This window comes from Prionailurus viverrinus, chromosome A2 (genome assembly GCF_022837055.1).
Source record: "Prionailurus viverrinus isolate Anna chromosome A2, UM_Priviv_1.0, whole genome shotgun sequence".
Classification (NCBI taxonomy): Eukaryota; Metazoa; Chordata; class Mammalia; order Carnivora; family Felidae; genus Prionailurus; species Prionailurus viverrinus.
Window position 1 is genome coordinate 124,621,004 of NC_062562.1, and position 20,535 is coordinate 124,641,538.

At 34.2% G+C, this 20,535-nt stretch overlaps 1 protein-coding gene across 9 annotated transcripts in view; it reads left to right on the forward strand.

Annotated features, from left to right (window-relative positions):
- The window catches only part of BBS9 (Bardet-Biedl syndrome 9), a 458,993-nt gene that overhangs the window by 191,388 nt on the left and 247,070 nt on the right, over positions 1-20,535 (forward strand). For all 9 annotated transcript variants that reach the window (XM_047848254.1, XM_047848291.1, XM_047848301.1 and 6 more), the window contains 3 exons: positions 5,521-5,623; positions 7,063-7,167; positions 17,097-17,237. In XM_047848254.1, coding sequence (XP_047704210.1) covers positions 5,521-5,623; positions 7,063-7,167; positions 17,097-17,237 — 349 coding nt within the window. The remainder of the gene's footprint in view (positions 1-5,520; positions 5,624-7,062; positions 7,168-17,096; positions 17,238-20,535) is intronic.

A 20,535-nucleotide genomic window follows, 5' to 3' on the forward strand; every position in this document is an offset into this window, starting at 1 on the left:
ATCATTATATATATTTTGGGGGATTACATGAATGCTAATATCTTTCTTGTATGTGTAATTATGTGTGTGTTTGAGAAGAATTTCCAGTCATCTACCTGGCATAGCATTAGCTTTAAATGGATGTATTTATAGCAAGAAACTATTAAATGAAGAAGCCACAAAGTAGGGTAGTGACAAATTGATAGTACTAAAAAAATGGAATATGAAGGATGTGGTTTTGGTTAAAATTTTTAGTCCTGTCGTTGTAGAATTTTAGAACTAGAACTCAAATGTAGAACCCTCTTAAGGCATTTAGATTAAAGTGTGGTAATCAGTCAGCACATTATTAAGCTGAAAATATTTATCACTGCCCAGACGTTGGAGCCAGGAAAAGTTGTGGATCTTGGCGATTTGCTTAGTCAAAACTTGGACGGGGCTTTATATTTTCTTAGATTATGGGTTGCTGTCCTTGGAGGAGCTTGACAGGGCACCAGGCTTTACCAATTGTGTTCGCTTACACTGGACCCAGCGGGTGGCCCAAGTGTGGGGATCTTTGGTAGAAGTTGAAGGGAGCCCAATCTTGTAACAGTTTCCTAAGCTAATTTTTTTGGATTCTTGCCACTGGAAACAAGGGTGGTCTTTCCCCAGTTCTCCCTCCCCCGTATCCAATCAAAGCCTCTATCTCATTAATACTTTTGAGTCTGGAAAAGTATTAGTGGCAAGAAATCAAACACTTAAGAAAAAAAAAAAAACCCTGCAGAGTTCCAGGAATGATCTATAGACTTTTGTGTAGAGAAACTTCTTTTATATCTTTCTACTGATACTGTTCATACACACACATAATAATTTAGGAACACACTATAAATCGCAAAAAGAAATCTTGTACTTAAATCAGATGACGTTGCTCATGCTAATTCCCCCCCCGCCGCCCAACTACTAGTTATTGCTATAAGTAAATACACCTTTCTCTCCCATGGAGTTCTTAGGCTTTAATGTGTAATAATAGCCACCTTAAAATGATGGTATGACACCACTGGAAAATTCTCCTTCGTTAGTGGAAGTTAAACTGTATTTGAGAAAGACTAAGTCTCCACTCTTTTCCTTATTGCCATTATAAGAGTATGAGAAAGAACATAACACATGAGGATTGCATAAAATCAGCTGGGCTTATACAGCAGACACAATGACTTCCTGATTCTGCCTGACAGTTTCTATACAAATTTTGCTATAAATCTCTCCTTATAGCCTTTTATAACAACAGCAGCCAAGATATATAACCATGCAAGTTTCCATCATAATAAATCCTGTTAATTGAGAAAATTTTTCCATCCGTTCCAAGTGAATGAAGATGTGGCTACCTTGAGTATGTGTGCATGATGCGTGACCGTCTATTCCAGGCAACTAAGGCAGAGTGGTTGCTCATACCTGGCCTTTGGAGTCATATTTATATATCTAGGATAAATATTTGGTATTGTATTTCCTAAGGATGATATTTCATTTTGTTAGAATCAGAAAACAACATGGAAAATTCTTGTATTAATGTTTCATATTTTCTCCTTAATATTCTGTAATTATTTTTCTCTTAAAATATGAGGTTTATGATCTAGCCAAGCCTTTAACTCTTTTTTTTTGGCTCAAACACAGGTCTTCTTTGTTCCTCTAGGTTTTTTTTTTTTTTTTTTTTTTTTTTTTTTGTTACACATCTCCTTGATTCACATTTGAAAGTGCCTAGCCCATTGTTGGGATTTAATAAATCTGTGCATTAGAGATATCATGATCTTGCTAACAATGTAAAATTGTGTGATCATTGTCTAAGTCCACATTGTTATGCCAGGTAGAGTCAGAATGTCTGTTTTCTTACAAGTGGCTTATTACTACTTTATGGATTTTTTATTTTCACTTTTAAAACTAAGCTCTTATGATACATTCCTGGTGATGGTTTTCAACTCTCTTGCACATATTGGCTTGTTGATCTTGGGCATGTTATTTCTGAACCTCATTTTTTAATTTTATTACTTTAATTTTCTAAAAGTTTATTTTAGAGAGAGAGAGTGTAGGGGAGAGAAGCAGCAGAAATGAGAGAGAGAGAATCTTAAGCAGACTCCATGCTTAGCTCAGAGCCTAATGTGGAGCTCAATCCCATGACCCTGGGATCATGACCTGAGCTGAAATCAAGCGTGGGGTGCCCAATCGACTGAGCCACCCAGGTGCCCCTCAGAACCTCTGTTTCAAAAATTTGTTTTTAACATTTATTTATTATTGAGAAACAGAGCGAGACAGAGCATGAGCGTGGGAGGGGCAGAGAGAGGGGGAGACACAGAATCAGAAGCAGGTTCCAGGCTCTGAGCTGTTACCACAGAGCCCGACGCTGGGCTCTAACTCACAAACCGCGAGATCATGACCTGAGCTGAAATTGGACGCTTAACCGACTGAGCCAACCAGGCGCCCCTGAACCTCTGTTTTTAAACTGTAAAATGGGATTACTTTGTTATTTGCAGTTATTTTGAGGCTTAACCACAGTTGAGTAAGAGCATGTGCTCTGGATTCTGGCAGACAAAAGATGAATTCTTAATCAGAGTGGCCTTGGGCAAATTATTTAGTCTCTCTGAGACAAAGTTTTCTCTATTTCAGAATGTTGTAAAAATTAAATGAGATAATGCACATAAATAATGTATTAGCATGGTTCCATGAATATAGAGAGCTGCTACTGGTTATCATTAATATTATTATTAATTTTATTTTAAAATATATGTATAGACTTGCATGGTATTATTATTAATAGTAAAATAGTTGTGTCCTACTTATGTAGTAGACTTAGCTATTTGGAGGAATGTTGTCTGTGGTGCTTGTGTAGTTTCTTCTTCCCATAATTACCATCAAGATTTTACTATGTTATGTTGTTTATAATGCTCAGACATCATGAAGGAAGCTTTGCTTTGTGGTATGCAGATTCCCTTCATTCATTCCCAGAGCTTGTAAAGTAAAAATTGAGGATTCATGGTTCATTTGCTATTGAACAAATGGCAAATTGTATTTATTTGCATCAAGAGTTATCCTTTAAAAATTTCACTTTGCAAGTCAACATTTTTGTGTTTAACTTATTTTTTAAGTTGTACAGAATACCCACATCATTTAAAGTGAATACAAGATGGTTATTGAATCTAATTGTATGTATATAATATTTATGGCCCAGTTAGATATTCCTGTATATTGTTTCTTTCTCTATAGTATGTGTGTGTATGTATACATTATATATGTATATATATGCAAAATATATATTAAGGAATAAGTGATACATGCCTTTTACTTAAGAGAAATTTGAAAACTATTTTTTTTCTTTTAATTTTTATTTATTTTTGAGAGAGAGAGACAGAGCATTAGCAGTAAAGGGGCAGAGAAAGAGGGAGACACAGAATCCAAAGCAGGCTCCAGGCTCTGAGCTCTCAACACAGAGCCTGATGTGGAGCTTGAACTCACAAATTGTGAGATCATGACCTGAGCTGAAGTCAGACGCCCAACCGACTGAGCTACCCAGGTGCCCCTGAAAACTACTTTTCTTAAAAATAAATATACCCTTGCTTTATATGAATTAATCATGAAATGTATCTGTCTCATATATTAGAGTTCAATAACTAGACTGAAAACTCCTCCACAGCAAAAGTTCTATAGAAGTATGATTCTTAATTCTGGTAGTACATGGTTATCATCTGGGTAGCCAAAAACAAAATACCAATACCCAGGTCTACCTCCCCCGCCCCCCCACCCCCTCCCCGAGATCTTGACTCAGTTGGTATACGAGCCCTACCTGGGCAGTTGACTATGATAAGTCTGCTTTGTAAACTATGTGGATGAATTCATCTAAATGAGACTGTTCAAAGACAGGGACTTTAAGGAGACAAAATCCAAAGAGAGAATATGCCCAGTGGGAGTCAGATCTTTAAGCTTTTTCTTTGATAGCCTCAAGAAGATGCCCCTTAGTGCTGTGGCCCAGTAAAAATCCGTGGGCCTGATGTTTTCTGCTGATGCTTCTCCTCCGGGGCAGTGAGAGAAGCCCTGGCCTTCTGTACCCATGCCCGTCCTGTTTCCCAGTCACACTGTTACCCTAGAGTTCTTAGCTTTTGGTTCTAATTTCAGTGGGAGGGTTTTCTTAGCATCACCATATAAGAGCACCAGTTTAGAATTGCAGCCAGCTGAGATGTGCAGCAGTCAATATTGCCATTCTTTGATATTTTCTAGGACTAGTTACATCATGTATTTTTGTGTTAAGCCATGGAATAAAGTGTGGTGCTTTGATATGTATCTAGACTAGTAAATATCCACTTAGCAAGGAAATCATTAGAGAATAATTAATTTATAATTAATTTATGTAAAAGGTGGTTTACTGATACTAGATAAATCAGTTGCCACATCTATATATGAAAAGAAGAATGAACACCAAATATTTCATGATGTAATTATTTACCAACCACAAGGCAGATTTTTCCTTTGATTTTGCTAGGACATTTTTAATAGCTTTATTGAGATATAATTCACATAGCATACCATATACTCATTTAAATTCAGTGATTTTTACTGTATTTGCAGAGTTGTGGAACAACACCACAATTTAATTTTAGAACATCTCCTCCCTCCTGAAAGTAACCTCATACCCATTAGCTGTCACTTCCTGTTCCTTTTCCCTGTCCCATCTTCCAGCCCTCCTCTACTTCCATCCCTCAGCGACTTCTAATCTATTTTCTGTCTCTATTGATTTGCCTATCCTGGACATTTCATATAAATGGGATCCTACAATATGTGGTTCTTTGGGACTAGCCTCTACCCCTTAGCATAACGTTTTAAAGGTATACCCATATTGTAGTATGTGCCAGTACCTTATTTCTTTTGATTACTGAATGCCGTTTCATTGTGAGGTACCATATTTTGTTTATTCATTCATCAGTTGATGGATATTTGGGTTGTTTCTATTTTGGCTGTTGTGAAGAGTGCTGCTGTGAAACTTATGTACAAGTATATATATGGCATATGTTTTCATTTCTCTTGGCATGGAATTGTGAGGTTGTATGGTAAATTTATGCTTAATTTTTTAAGAAACTGTTGTTAAATTATTTTCTTGTGTGGCTATACCATTTTACATTCCCATCAGCCATATACGAAGCTTCTAGTTTCCTCATATTCTTGCTAACACTTATTTTTGTCTTATTTTGATTATAGCATTTTAGTAGATGTGTAGTAGTATCTCATTGTAGACTTAATTTGTATTTCGTTGTGATTAACAATATTGAGCAGTTTTTCATGTACTTGTTTGGCTATTTCTATTTCTTTGGAGAAAAGTCTGTTCAACTTCTTTGTCCAGTTTCTAGTGGGTGGAATCCACCACTTCTCTACTTACCAGTAACTACTACTTACATTGTGTTTTAAAAGACTGCTCATTTTTTTCAGATGTTTCCTAATTATTTGCTAGTGATTTTTTACATATTTGTGCTATCCTATCAATCTGGATAAAATTTAATTTTTTATTAATAACAATTTCTATTTCCTTAGGTCACATTGCAGAATCGACTGGCTTTGCAAAAAGCCAAATTATCAGTTTATGTGCAACCACCTTTAGTATTGACTTGTGATCAGTTCACCTTTGAATTTATGGGTAAGTGTTCTGTTTTGGCTTAAAATAGATCGTGGTGTGATGTTTTCTATTAATTAAAATTTTTTTGTTAGTATGTTTATTTGATGGCTATATTTTTTGTCTGAATAGTGAGACTGGTATCTTTCTAAAAAGATTTCAGTGATTGTGTTGTTTTGCTTCTGTTTTCCCTCCAAACATCAAGCGTGAATGATACTTTTTAAAAAATACCAACATTCAATGAATGGTTGTTGAGCTGAAGTAATTACAGATTTTCAAGTGCTTTCCTCAACTAGATGGGCCTGTAATTGTACTTAAATGCTGTAATTTGGAAGGCTTTCTTTATTGGTGTTTGTCTAGTCAGCTGTTTATTGAATCAGTAATGTTTGAAGAAAGGACATTGGCTTCGGAGTCTGGCCTGAATTTGAATCATGGCTCTTACACGTACCCGATGTGTAACCTTTGGCAAACTACTTGAGTAATTACTCTGAGCCTCAGTTTCTTTTAATCTGCAGAAAGGGGATATTGATATCTGTCTTGCAGGGCATTTTTGAGGTTTAGTTACAAAATGAGTCTATGTAAGATATCTGTAATAATGCCTAAAATAGTAGACTGGTCATAAATGGCAACTCTTAGTAAGATTTCTTTGCACAGTATCTCTCAGGCCCTACGATTTATATCCAAGTTGTCATTAGTCCTATTAAAAAGATTTATGATTTATCTTTCTAATCTTTTTCTTTCTTCATTTACTGCTGCTGATCCTATATTGTATTCATGAAATCACTTAATAAATATTAACCAAATCGCTGAATGAATGGATGAATGGTTGATATAATCTTATAGGTGATATCCAATCATTGGATTCTAACTTTATTTTCTAATTTTTTTCAGAATACTTCCAATTTGTCTTTCTAAAACATATTCTGAACAATTTAGTTTTTCAATTAAAAATGTCTTAAGTCTGTCTAACACAGGTTGGAGGTCAAATACATGAATATAGAAGGCTATGCACAATCTGCAAAGTCGCTACAGTTATAGTTACATCCATACGGAGTCCCCCCTTCCATTTCTCCCTGTAGTTTGTATTCTAGCCATGATAAAGTATACTATTCCCCATTCCCAAATTCTCTTACCTTTTTGTATACCTTTTTCTCTGATCATGCTGCCTATTCATCTGAATAAAGAGAAGCAAAACTTCGTTGTTTTGGACTCAGTTACCAGTGTATATTAGCTATATGACCTTGGACAAGGTTTTTAATCTCTCTATAGCCAGGTTCCTCATGCACAAAAGTTGGGGACAGTAATAGTACACATATTACTGGGTTGTTGTGAGGATTAAATGACTTAATCCATGTGAAGTGTTTAGGAGAATAGCTGGCATGCAATGTAAGCATGATTTTAACTGTTGTTAATAATAATTGTCCAAAATTTTGTAACTTCTATTGCTTTTAAATTTCTTACAGCGCCAGAGATGAGCAGAACAGTAGCCTTTTCTGTTTATCTGAAAGGGAGTTATACACCGTCTGAATTGGAAGGAAATGCTGTTGTTTCTTATTCCAGACCATCAGGTAAATATACAGTTGTTTAGATTTTTAAGCCTAATCACTCCTTTTAAATTGGAGTTATGAGTTAAATGTTTAAGTGTTTTTTTTCTTTTAAGTTTATTTATTTATTTTGAGAGAGACAAAGACAGCACAAATGAGGGTGAGGCAGACAGAAGGAGAGAGAGAGAGAATCCTAAGCAGTCTCCACAGTGCCAATGCTGAGCCCGATGTGGACCTCAAACTCAGGAAACCATGAGATCATGACCTAAGCTAAAACCGAGAGCTGGACATTTAACTGACTGGGCCACCTAGGCACCCTTAAATGTTTAAGTGTTTAAGATTAGAAAACACATTGTAGTATATTACTAAATGGAAAAATATTCTTTCCTAGTGTTAAATAAAATTGTCCAGATTACCTCTGTGTCATGAATTATTAGAGAGACGTCTGTTTAGCTGATTTACACATATAGTGTTTGATGCTGTCTTCTGAATTAATAGCAAATATGATATATTTTTATTCACACTAAAAGAATGATATTAGACCTCACTTATTAAACTAAGGAGAAAAGCCTAGTCTGAATTGGTGAAAAAGACTATTATGGATTGATAAATCAGTATTCATAGACTGACACTGTTTTAATGACTAAATAAAACTCTTTAGTATCTTATATATTAATATATTTAAGAACAGATTAACTAAAATTTGATCTGCATATTTTCAAGGAATTCTTTTTAAATTAAAAAAAGTTACCTTTAGTCCAGTTGAGATTCAGTTACTGTAAATTTTAACTTCATTGGGTCAAATTTTATAGTTTGTATTTTTCCCTATATAGTGAAACATTTTGACAATATGTTTATTGGTAGAATACAAATAATTAGTCATTGCTTTTTTTTTTGTCATTGCTTTTTAAACAATGTTTTTATATAGAATAACTGATAATACGGTACTTTAGAAATGTTGCATTTTTTTTTTAAACAATTGGAACTGATAATAGGGTACTTAAGAAATGTTGCATTTTTTAAAACAATTTCTATACAGTTTTTTAGTTCTGAAGTTTTAGAGATGACTTAATTATCTTTTTCTCCTCTATTGATGCCCACTTTGCTTCTTTAGCAATGCTTTTTAATAATTGTAGTTTTAATTTTGTGTAAGTAAATTTTCTGGCTTATGCCTTGACAACTCTATACTCTGAGATGATTTTATAACGTTAGTACATGTTTTCAAAGTCTTTTTTCTGTTTTGTCAGTTATTTTGCTTTAAGTTAAAAAAGTTCATTTTAAGGCAGAATTGTCCTCTTTCTTTTTTACCTATATTTTCAAAATTTGGGGTTATGTAAATATTTTATGTTTAAATGGCTTTGAGAAAGCTGACTTCAGAAAGAAATGCAAAACTTCCGTAAAGGATCAAAGAGTGATAGACTTTTTAGTTGGATATTTCTGAAAAGAACACTGAAAATTTTAATGTTATCTTAATTTTGATTTATGAAATAAAAATAAATATTTGGCTAAAATCTCTAGATCATTTATCATTAATTGAGTGTGTCAATGGTGATAGGCATTTGTATATATTTTTATCCGTGTTACACTTGAAATACGCAGTTGTAGAGACCATCAGTAGCTTAATTAAACTAAGTATTTAATTTCCAAGGAAAATTAGTGACACTGGTTGAAAATAAATTTAAAATAGAGAAATGGGTTACATAGCAAGTTTTCAAAATTCTTTAAAAATACATGATAAAGTTGTAAAATTAGCCTGTGAACTTATGGTTTACATGCTATTTTTAACTATTATGCTTTTGTATAGATGGAATGTAAGAGATTATAAATTATTGCTAAACCGAAAAGCATAGCATTAATTAGTTGAAAGTTAATTAGAAATTAAAATTTTAAAAAAGTCTATAAAAGTGAGAGAATACCAAGATAAGCCTAAAACAAAAAGACATTAGTCCATAGTAGTGTCTACTGACTGAAATAATATAAGCAAGAGTAACTGGAAATATTACGTATTTGGCCTTGTACTCAAAAATTTTCCCAATTCATTTAATCCTCTTGATGTCATTTACAAAGCAGTCTGGTTTTCTCTTGGTCTATATCATATAACTTACCTCCTTTTTTTTGGGTGGGGGGCATATTTACACTGGAGTGATACACTCTCGTGGACTCCTGAAACTGGATGTATAAATATATGTTAGATTTCACTTATTCACGTTTTACTCTTCAGTTGTGAATTGACTGACTTTTATTGGGGGGCCATTAAATCATCTGAGAGAATCTTCAACATTTTAATTTCTATTTTTAAGCAGATGTTTATTAAATACACAAATAATTTGTTGCATTCTTTCTTCCTTACACCTTTTTGCATTGCCTCTGATGGATAGATATAAATCCTGATGGTAAGTGAAAAGATAATTTAGAACAAAATGAATTTCAGAATTAAAGTTTGGTTGGTAAATTGAATTGGTATTGTACCAGGAATGAACTCTTTTTATAGACTCTTATTCTGACAATAGAATACTCTTTAGGATGATTCAATGCCGTCATCTGGCTATGGAGAGGATCATAAATGTTTCCTCTCATAGAGATTTGTCATTCATTACTAGTTGTTTCCGAGTCATGAGAAAGAATGAAGCTCTGTGACTTTTTCGGGACAAAAAAATCTGATGTGTCATTGACCACTTATTTCTTTTTTTTTTTTTTTTAATTTTTTTTTTCAACGTTTATTTATTTTTGGGACAGAGAGAGACAGAGCATGAACGGGGGAGGGGCAGAGAGAGAGGGAGACACAGAATCGGAAACAGGCTCCAGGCTCTGAGCCATCAGCCCAGAGCCTGACGCGGGGCTCGAACTCACGGACCTGTGAGATCGTGACCTGGCTGAAGTCGGACGCTTAACCGACTGCGCCACCCAGGCGCCCCTGACCACTTATTTCTGTAAGTTATTGGTGGTGTACTTATATGCTCTGTTATTTTACTTAAAATAAAGAATAAGGAAAAAAGGTGTTCATCACTGAATTCTAATTGTTTTCATTTTCTATCTTTTTTTTTTTTTTTTTTTTATTGATTGAGAGCTGGTGTAAAGTGGTCAAAATTAACTAGGGCAGGGGCGCCTGGGTGGCGCAGTCGGTTAAGCTTCCGACTTCAGCCAGGTCACGATCTCGCGGTCCTTGAGTTCGAGCCCCGCGTCAGGCTCTGGGCTGATGGCTCAGAGCCTGGAGCCTGTTTCCGATTCTGTGTCTCCCTCTCTCTCTGCCCCTCCCCCGTTCATGCTCTGTCTCTCTCTGTCCCCCCAAAAATAAATAAACGTTGAAAAAAAAATTAAAAAAAAAATTAACTAGGGCATAGGGAAAGGATAGGCCATGTGTGCTTCTTGATCATACTAGTGACTTTGGTGTTTATTCTGTGACTAAAGGTCAGCCACTCAATGGTTTTAAGTATGTCATGAAGCGCATGGATGTGAATACGCACACACATGCTTTTGGTCTGGGTATGACAGGAACAGATTTGTATGCTGGAAAGATCATTATGACTACAGTGTGTGAAGCGCTGGTTGAAGGAAAGCCAAATAGCCTGTCGGAAGATCAGCTGGAGGTTATTGCAGTGGAGTTAAGTAGAGACAATGGAGATGGACCAGAGACCTAGTTAGGTTTCAGCTCATTAACAATGAGCATATCTATTACACAGGTCTTAAGATCTGAGTACCAACTCTAGTAAAAGGGATCAAGGTTCTTAGGAAAAGGCTGTTTCTAGGTCTGGAGAAGGGAAAATCAGAGAGCCTGTCCTATACTGTTGGGTCAGAAAGTAAAGACATGGTCAAGAAATGATAATATTACATTAAAATGATTCAGGGGTACCTGGGTGGCTCAGTGGGTTAAGAGTCTGACTCTTAGTTCCAGCTCAGGTCATGATGTCACAGTTAGTGAGTTTGAGCCCCACATCAGGCTACGTGCTGACAGTGTAGAGTCTGCTTGGGATTCTCTGTCTCCTCTCTCTGACCCTCCCTTGCTTGCTCGGTTTCTCTCAAAAAAATAAATAAGTAAATAAAATAAATTACGAGAAAATGATTCAGAAGCCAGTGAAGGAATTCCCACTGGGTAGATATAGGACACTTTGAACATCAAAACCATAATAATGGTAATGTATTATAATATATTGAAGGCAGAAATAGAATCTGTGAGTACAGTGGTATAATAAAGGCATATGTAGAGTGAAAACTCTTCTTTAGCAAAGAGTGTCAGCTAATTAACATAGAATGAGTGATAGAATTAGAGAATCATTATTTTGCAAAATCTTTGTAATGATTAGTTCAAGCAAGCTTCGTCCATGGACACTAAATTCATTGCAATAATAGAATATTCAGTCTCAAAACATCACCCCATAGATTACTTTTTAATTACAAAGAGAAAAAAGTATCTTTACAGTAGTGATTTGGTAACACTACCATAACCAAGTGATCAACGTTAACATCATTAATACTGGAACAAACTGACATTAATATACTTCCTGTACTGATGCACACATCTTTTGAGACACACAAATTGTTTTCTCTATGTTTATTGTTTGTTTTCTAAATGTTCAGTTTTCTCTATGCCCAAATAGATCCACTGGTCTTTCTGATCAGAACATCAGAACACCATACTTATTCTGTGGGCCCCTTCCTTCCTTACTCTTCATTTCTCTTCTTTTCTTTTTGTTTCTCTTTTCTGTTCTTTGCTTTGCTGTTTTCTTCTCTTCTCTTCTCTTCTCTTCTCTTCTCTTCTCTTCTCTTCTCTTTTCTTTCTTTCAGAGAGAGAGTATGTGAACGAGGGTAGGGATAGAGGGAGAGAGAAAATCTTAAGCAGACTCCATGCTCAGTGCAGAGCCTGACATGGGGCTCAGTCTCAGAATCCTGACATCATGACTTGAGGTGAAATCAAGAGTGGGACACTTAACTGACTGAGCCACCAAGTACCCCTGTGGGCCCTTTCCTTCCTTCCTTCCTTCCTTCCTTCCTTCCTTCCTTCCTTCCTTCCTTCCTCCCTTCCTTCCTTCCTTCCTTCTTTCCTTCTTTCCTTCATTAAAAATTTCTTTAATGTTTATTCTTGAGAGAGAGAGAGAGAGACAAAACATGAGTGGGCGGAGGGCAGAGAGAGAGGGAGACACAGAATCTGAAGCAGGCTCCAGGCTCTGAGCTGTTAATACAGAGCTGGATGCCAAGCTTGAACTCACGAACCGTGAGATCTTGACCTGAGCCGAAGTCAGATGCTTAACCAACTGAGCCACCCAGGCACCCCACCATGGGCCTATTTCTTACCTTGTTTAGAATTTGTGGGGCAATGTCATCAAGGTATGACCCCTTAAACTTGCCTGGGTCAATGTTGATTGTTACCTATTTTGTTTTCCCCAAATCCTTTATTTATGAGTCTGCTGTAATACCTATCATAATAGGAATTTCATTAAGTTTGTTCCTTGGGTTTGCCTAAGACTTTGGGTTCTTTGAGAGCAGAGTTCAAGTACTCATCTTTGAATTGTGCAATATCATGGTAGATGACAGGTACTCTCAAAGTATATTCTACTTTGATTATCTTAGTGCTTTATCTCAGTTTATTAGATATTTTAAGATAAATATTAGATAACAATATTAATTAGTAATAAATAAATAAAATACTTAAAATATAATGGCAGTTATTTACTCATACAGTTTTGGGGATGCCAACAACCTGAGTTGCATTGTATCTGGGAGGTGAAAATATATTTATATGAGAAATACTTTACTAGAAATAAATGTTTAGCTTAATAACATGAAATATGCTTGTTAAATTAGAATTTGGGTTATTAAAATAACTCATCATTCATAATGAATATTTACATTTTACTTGGCAAGATTGTATCTAGCTGGTGAGATTTTATACTAACTTTTGTAAAATACCATATTATGATTTAAATGATTTATTTTAAATTTAAAAAATATTAGTAGCGGTTATTTTTGAAAGGAATTTACTCCCTCTTACTGTAAATTCAGCCCAAAATATGAGAAAAAAATTATAATACATGGAAATTTTAGTATTTCAATACAAAGCTAATAATTTCTTATGAAATATTTGTAAATTATAATGAAGCTTTAGGAGATTGAAATATCCAGCTTCACCTGGTTGGTAAGATTGAATAATATGTTGCCACTTAGATCTTAACTTACACACAAGGCTTCAAATTTCAAAGACTGGTCCATTTTATTGGCCTGATCTGTTCATGCTCTTTGCAGATAAGCAGTCCTGCCTTTACATGTGGAAAAAGAGAAGCAAACGAGGTTTTATGTTGTCCCATAAGAGTTAGTCTCCATTATGTCTGCATTAAAGTTACATGACATGGGCAGTGTAAAACATGACTGCAGATGGGGCACAGTACGTAGCCAGACATAACAGGAAGGGATCAAGGAAGTTCTGGCTTCCAGACATTGCTACTGCTTTGGAGTTCGTTGTTTTCAATATGAAATGACTCTAGCAGGCCCTGGAAAGAGTTCTGAAGGCATTATATAGATGTGTGATATATATAGTTATTCTACTCTGATATATATGCTGTTTTTCCTTTTTATTTTTTATTTTTTTCCAAAGCACATTTTGGCTTCCCTCTTGACAGTGATACCGGGCTTCTGGTGTGCCAGGTGTAATTAGAATTCTCTTCTGGAGAAATTGTTCTGTCAAGAGTGGTTTTGATGTGAATTTTCTCTCCAAGTGTTAAATAATTTTGTGATTAATTGCACCAGAGTAGTTGCAGCTATCCATTTCCTCTCTTAGGCTAGAAAGGGAAGTGTCTGAAGGAGAGGTGATTATATTTGGTAAAAAACTGCAGAACAAAGTCAGTCTGATGAAAGAGTAGGCCAATATTTGAGTATTATAAATGACCAAATTTTTCTTTTCTCTCAGCATAACACTCAGAGAGTTGAATAAGCCCAATTCAGAGACTGTTTTGCCAATTACATAGAGAAAGTATCAGTGATGGTAGGCAAATTTAGGACCAGTTAGACTCTTTCAACTAAGCTGAAAGCCATTCTACTAGCAAATTTGAAAAGTCTTTAAATACAGGTAATTCTTTCCTTCCTTATTATAGGTACATAGATGCATGCATTCACACATACCTCTATGTGTTTCTGGCTTCAGGTTCTTAGGTGCACTCACAGCCTGAAGAGTAAATTGGTATCCAAATTTACATTTCAGGTTTCTCAAGAAAATGTAAATCTGAATTGAAATGTGCCTCTTATAAACCCCGTGTCTAAATACTGGAGGTTCTATTTTAAAAGTCTAGGGTTTTAATTTGATGGGAAGTAATGTAAAATACTGGCATTGTAATTTTTCTCTTGAAAGATGTGGTTTCTTTAAATTGGTTTCTAAAGGATTTCATACTCTTTTTTCTCCCCAGTGGTAAAACTTTTCAGGCTGCCAGCATTTAAAAAATAGCCATAATCATTTTATTAAGTATGAGTGTCATCATTTTTCAAAATAATGTTTTCCAAATGTCCTATGAAACAGGTTTACAATTCCTGGAGAGAAAAGAAATTCTGGAGGGTTTCTACAAATCTTAGCAACTGCAGACCATTGCCCTAGTGTGTGATGTTGTCATTAACTGACCTAACAGAACTGTGAATTGAGTTATAATGTATTTCCCTTCTTGGGTTCATTAGTGCTTGCAATCCATTTGTTTCAATTTCTGAAAACATATATATACCCCCGGTTTCTTTAGCTCTGGGTTTTTGGAGATTTAGGGTAATAATCTTTAAATATATAGACTCAGTAGCATAAGGCCATTGATGTTGATCGTGATTTATTTTATTTTATTTTATTTTTTGCTACAAATTCAAGCAAATTCAAGTACGTATCTGATCCAAGTGAAGGAGAGCCACAGTTTTAGCAGGATAGTTTTGGAAGAACATTTACAGCCAAATTTTGTTTGAACAGTTAACTCAGACTTTGGTTGAAAGTATATAGAAAGTAGCTTCTCTTCATGCATGTGCAGAATTATCAAAAGAGGAAGGACTTTTTTCCATTACTGTATTCATTAAAAATGAAGGAAATGGAAACAAGTTTTCGTTTCCTTGTTCTTTGCAGGCTGCGTCTATTAATTGAGGCTGTAAATTATATATTGTAGAGGAAACATTAGTAGGTATATTTCCATAACTTGGAGATATATGGAATATATGAAGTTGGAAAAAATAATGCTTTGCAATATTTTTTATGGTGATATTGATAGTTGTGGTTTGAGCAGTAGCTTAGATCATGTTACCATAATATTTTGAGTGAAAACATTTCATCGTTGTAAAGTACAAATACACATGCCTCTAAAACCTCACAGAATGTCAGGAAATAATGCCTTGGGACTTTTCTGAAGTGACACTAGTTATAATTTGCATCTAGGACCAGGAGAAGTGAATTTAACATTTGTTGGTTATGAGCAAAAAATGAGCTATGTAAAATTTAATGGATAATTGCTTATGTTGAAGAGAATCACAAATATGCTTTATATGCTCTGAAAAAGTATTTAATTGACCTCATATATCAATATGCCTGCCATTGTTGATGATCTGTTACTATCGTATTAAATAAGTAGTGCTGGAAAGTGTCTCCCAGCTTGGATGTTGGGTAAGCCCCACAGCTCCAATTGGCATTAACAGAATATATTGCTAATTCTAGGATTCCTGCTTTGGGATCATGTCCCCAAATTTTATCTCCTTCTGCTTTTTGTACTTTTAAGCTGCTCACTGACACCACAATGAAGAAATAAAGGAATAAGTGTGTTGATACATCAAGTAGAGTAGAACATTTTAAGTTTTTCACTTCTTTACAGCAATATCTAAGATAGAGGTTTCTGTATATTCCCTTTTATCTTATCCAATCAAAGGTAGAATCCTAGAATAAAAGGAGAAAAAATTAAAGTTGTTGAATTGCTTTTCTAGATTTATAAGTAGATAGCCTAACTTGCTTTGTTTTCAGTTTTATTCTCTGTAAAAATATTGAATGATCTTAAAAACTTTTAATTCTGATATAAACGTCTTCATTCTTATTTATTCAGTTAGCTATTTCATTATGCCTGTAAATGTACTGAAAAAATTCAGTTGATTGACCATGTAATACTTTAAAAATGGGGGCGTCTGAGTGGCTCAGTCAGTTAAGCGTCTGACTCTTGATCTATGCTCAGGTCATGATCTCACAGTTTGTGGGATCGAGCCCTTTGTTGGACTTTGTGATGGCAGTGTGGAGCCTGCTTGGGATTCTCTCTCTCCTTCCCTCCCTCCCTCCCTCTCTCTTTTTTAAAAATAATTAAATAAACTTAAACTTTTAAAATGTTACTTAACAGCGATATGTGAAGTTAAATGGATTGAGAAAAATTCAATTCATATGAAAGTAATATTCTTAATATGAATGTGTAAAATGACATGAACTTCAGTAGAACTTCAGTAGAGCAAATTCTACTTTCATACTTATAATTTATTGTAGATTTTAATTTGAATGTTCAATAAGTTAAAAAAGCTAAAGATTAAAAAGTTTTGGTGGTAGAGAAAGTATTAGATAACGTCATATAACTCTTCCTGATACAAATTTCACATACATATTTGCTCACTTCAGCTGATAGTCTTGGATTGAGGCTAGAGCTTTGATGTTCTTAGTTTAAAAACAGTTAAGTAATTGAATATAAAGCTATACATATGGTGTTCAACTGTGATGATTTTTAAAATAGGTTATTAAAAACAGACTTCATGCCTATGCTCTTTTTTAGGATTTTATTTTTCCTGAACTTCTTGACAATAATATGGAAATATGTATTATGATAAAACTGCAGTTTTTTCAGTTATGCTAAACAAAGTGGACAGGCAACAAAATTTTAAACTAAGATACATATTTCTACTCAAACTGTTAGTAATACAAATTTTTTTGGTCAAATTATCTGTCAAATGTATGAATCTACATTTCTCTCTTTTTATTTCAGGCATTCCTCGGGTTATCCAATGTAAATTTAGACTTCCCCTGAAACTAATCTGTCTCCCAGGACAGCCTTCAAAAACTGCAAGCCACAAACTAACTATTGATACCAACAAATCTCCAGTCAGTCTTCTCAGTCTCTTTCCAGGTAGGACTTTTGAAGTAACATGCCTGTACCACCAGAAATGTTAAGAATTCAGAATGGAATCCTTCATGAACAGGTAATGATGGGGTAATTATCAGATAATTGTTAAGTCAGAATATAAAAATGCCTCAAGGCTTTTTCTCTCGTTTGCCTGTTCAAAGGCAAATAGCTTATATCAACAAGGTAATAAGGTGTACCTTTTAAGTTTGATTAAAATTATTATAATCATTATTTTGCTTTCAGTATTCAGAAATGAAAACATCAAATATTTCTTTTTAGACTGTGGAATTTTTTGGCTTGGAATGTAAATATTTATTATTCATCTTTATTGTAGGTTTTTGGCTATGTACGTTTTAAAACTATATTCTTATGCCCCAAAAGTAATCCCATAAGTAGATGCTCTTTGTGGTTTTGGTTTTTCTAGCAGCTGGAGGGGGCGACTGTTCATTCTCTGGCTCTGATCCTTTAGAAAGGGCTTCATATATAAAGCTTGAATATCACAGTGAATTTGGGGTAATTTGTGAAGGTGTGACTTTCTCCAGGTGTCAATATTTCTTTCTGAATAGCTTAGAAAAGAGAGAGGTGTTGATTGGGTAAAATATCTTTAGTAACCAGAGTTTCTAAGATGTAGCATCTATTAGCTTTCCTGGTAATGGGGTGGAATTAAAAAAAAATTCTGGGAATTAAATCAACGTTTTAAAATCCCTCATTAAAGATTGGCACTGTTGACTACAATATGCATCCTCACCTTTGCATTAGTGGATAGGATTTAGAATACAAAGAGTATTTTCCACAAGGTTTAGAAATTTATGGTAAGTCAACTTTTGCGTTATTAACTACTTAAAGCGCTTACAATTTATTTTTCATTAATTTGAAGTGTTTAAAAAGCTTTATTTATATTTAATCAGTGAAAAATCTCCAAAATTAAATACTTTTTATTACAATTAATCTGTTCTTCAGTTTGAATTGAGTTTGGGTGTGTGTTTACATATATATATTTATATACATATTTGTATATTTATATATATATATGACACCATGTTAGCAAATAGTTGTGAACTATTCGGTTTCTTTCTCCTTTCCCTTCATTTCTCTTTCTTTAGTCAATTTTCCTATAATATATTTGGGTTATAGAAAAAGACAGAAAGAGTCACTATGCTTACAACACCTAATACGAATGTATTAGTTCCTTGAGTCTCCTATACTGCCCTGGGAATATAGTTGGAAATTACGTGTTGCATACTTAATTTGAAAAATGTTTAAGACCCTGGCTTCTGAGTAAGTGATATTTTCTCTAGATGGCTAAAAACTCACAGAGATTAAATAAAAGTGGATGCTTTTAACCAGAGAGGCAATCTCTGTAAGATATGAATTAGACAAGAAGAACTAAGGAAAGCTTAGATAAGCTCATCCATTTTCCTTCTGATTTGGGGCTCAATTGTTTTTTTGTCACAGATTATCTTAGGCTTATCAGCATATATTTGCTTCTTAGTCACTTTAGAAATGGGATTCAATGGCAAACTTAAAAATTTCGCCCAAGATCCAATGTATTTGATGTAGCATGTTCTGTTTTGGAGTTCTTGGATGTGTGTTCATATTGGACATGATGAAATCCTGTAATTATTTAAAATAAGTACTCTTGGTACTTTTTCACTTTTTACTTCTTGAGAGTGCTTTTCACCCTTGGTATATAAGACTTTTATATGTTGATGTCAGATAAAGTTATAATTGCGAATTTGTTTTTTTAACTGAATAAACAAAATTAATGAGCTTCAGAGAAGAAATAAAACTAGCTTTAGTCTACATGTCTTCCTATTTGTTTATTTCACTTCTTTGTTTTGAACAAATATAGGTATATTTAAAATAACTTTAATTTTTCTGATTACAAAAAAATGTGAAACTTAGAAATGGACAACTAAAAAGAAGAAAACAGAAGTTATTGGTAATTCTATTATCCATCATTGTCTACTTATTTTTCATTATATTTCCCTAATCTTTATAAAAATATCTTTCCTAAGTATTTAATTACCCTCAAAGGATTTCACTTTGCATACTGCTGTGAAGTATTTTTCTACAAAATTACATATTTTTATTACATGATTATAAGGATGCCATAGTATTCTATCATAAATTCATACTATAAAATCATTTGGCCAGCATTGTATTTTTGATATGTATGTTGTTTTCAGTTTATTAATATTATAAATAAATTGTAGCAGTACTTCTCCAAATTTATTATTATTTCTTTGGCGAATATCTAAATGTGGAATTATAGAATCAAAGGATAAGAATATTTTTAAAACTTTTGAAGTATAATGTCAAACTGACTAACTAAAGGGCCCTATCAGTTACCTTATCAACAGTACTTGAATGGAGGTATCTAGTAGTACCCCAAATCCATACCTTTAGAGAATATTGTAATTATAAAAAGCTTTAATATACTTAATGGCTGTGTATTTGTATGTGTATATATAAATAACTATCTGGGTGCTTTTGGCTAAATGTTATTTAAGCACTAAAGATACACATACATACACATATACATACATTTTCTCATATAAAAATTGAGGTCCAGGAATGGGCAGTGGAAGCTGGTGTAGTGGTTTTATGAATGTTATCAGAGACCCAGCTTTTTTCTTTCTTTGCATTGTGCCGTTTCTAGTGTGTTGGCTTGTTCCAGGGCAATAAGCTATTTCAGATTCAGTCATCATAACTGACTACAAGGCAGGAGGTAGGGGAAAAGAGATAGCTATAGCAACAACTGTAACTTTTATTAGAAAGGTATGTTTCTGTAATGTTCTTAGGAAATTTCTATTTAAGTTTCAATAGCCGTAATAGCATCACATAGCCTCTTCTAGCTGTAAAGGAGACTGAAAACTAATATAGATGGATGGAGGGAAGGGAGGAAATAGATGTTAAATTAGGTGACATTCAAGGTATGCCATAATACTAGTAATTTTACACAAAAATTTTACTTTAATGTTATAACAAATAGCATGCCATTGTAACAGTCTTTTTGCTAGTCGAATATATGGCTATCTTGTCAATAAATTTATTTATTTATTTATTTATTTATTTATTTATTTATTTATTTATTAATGTTTACTTTTGAGAGAGAGAGAGTGAGACAGAGCACGAGTGGGGGAGGGGCAGAGAGGGAGACACAGAATTGGAAGCAGGCTCCAGGCTCTGAGCTGTCAGCACAGAGCCCAAAGTGGGGCTCGAACCATGAACCGTGAACCAAAGTCGGATGCCAAACTGACTGAGCCACCCAGGCGTCCCAGTCTTGTAAATAAATTTA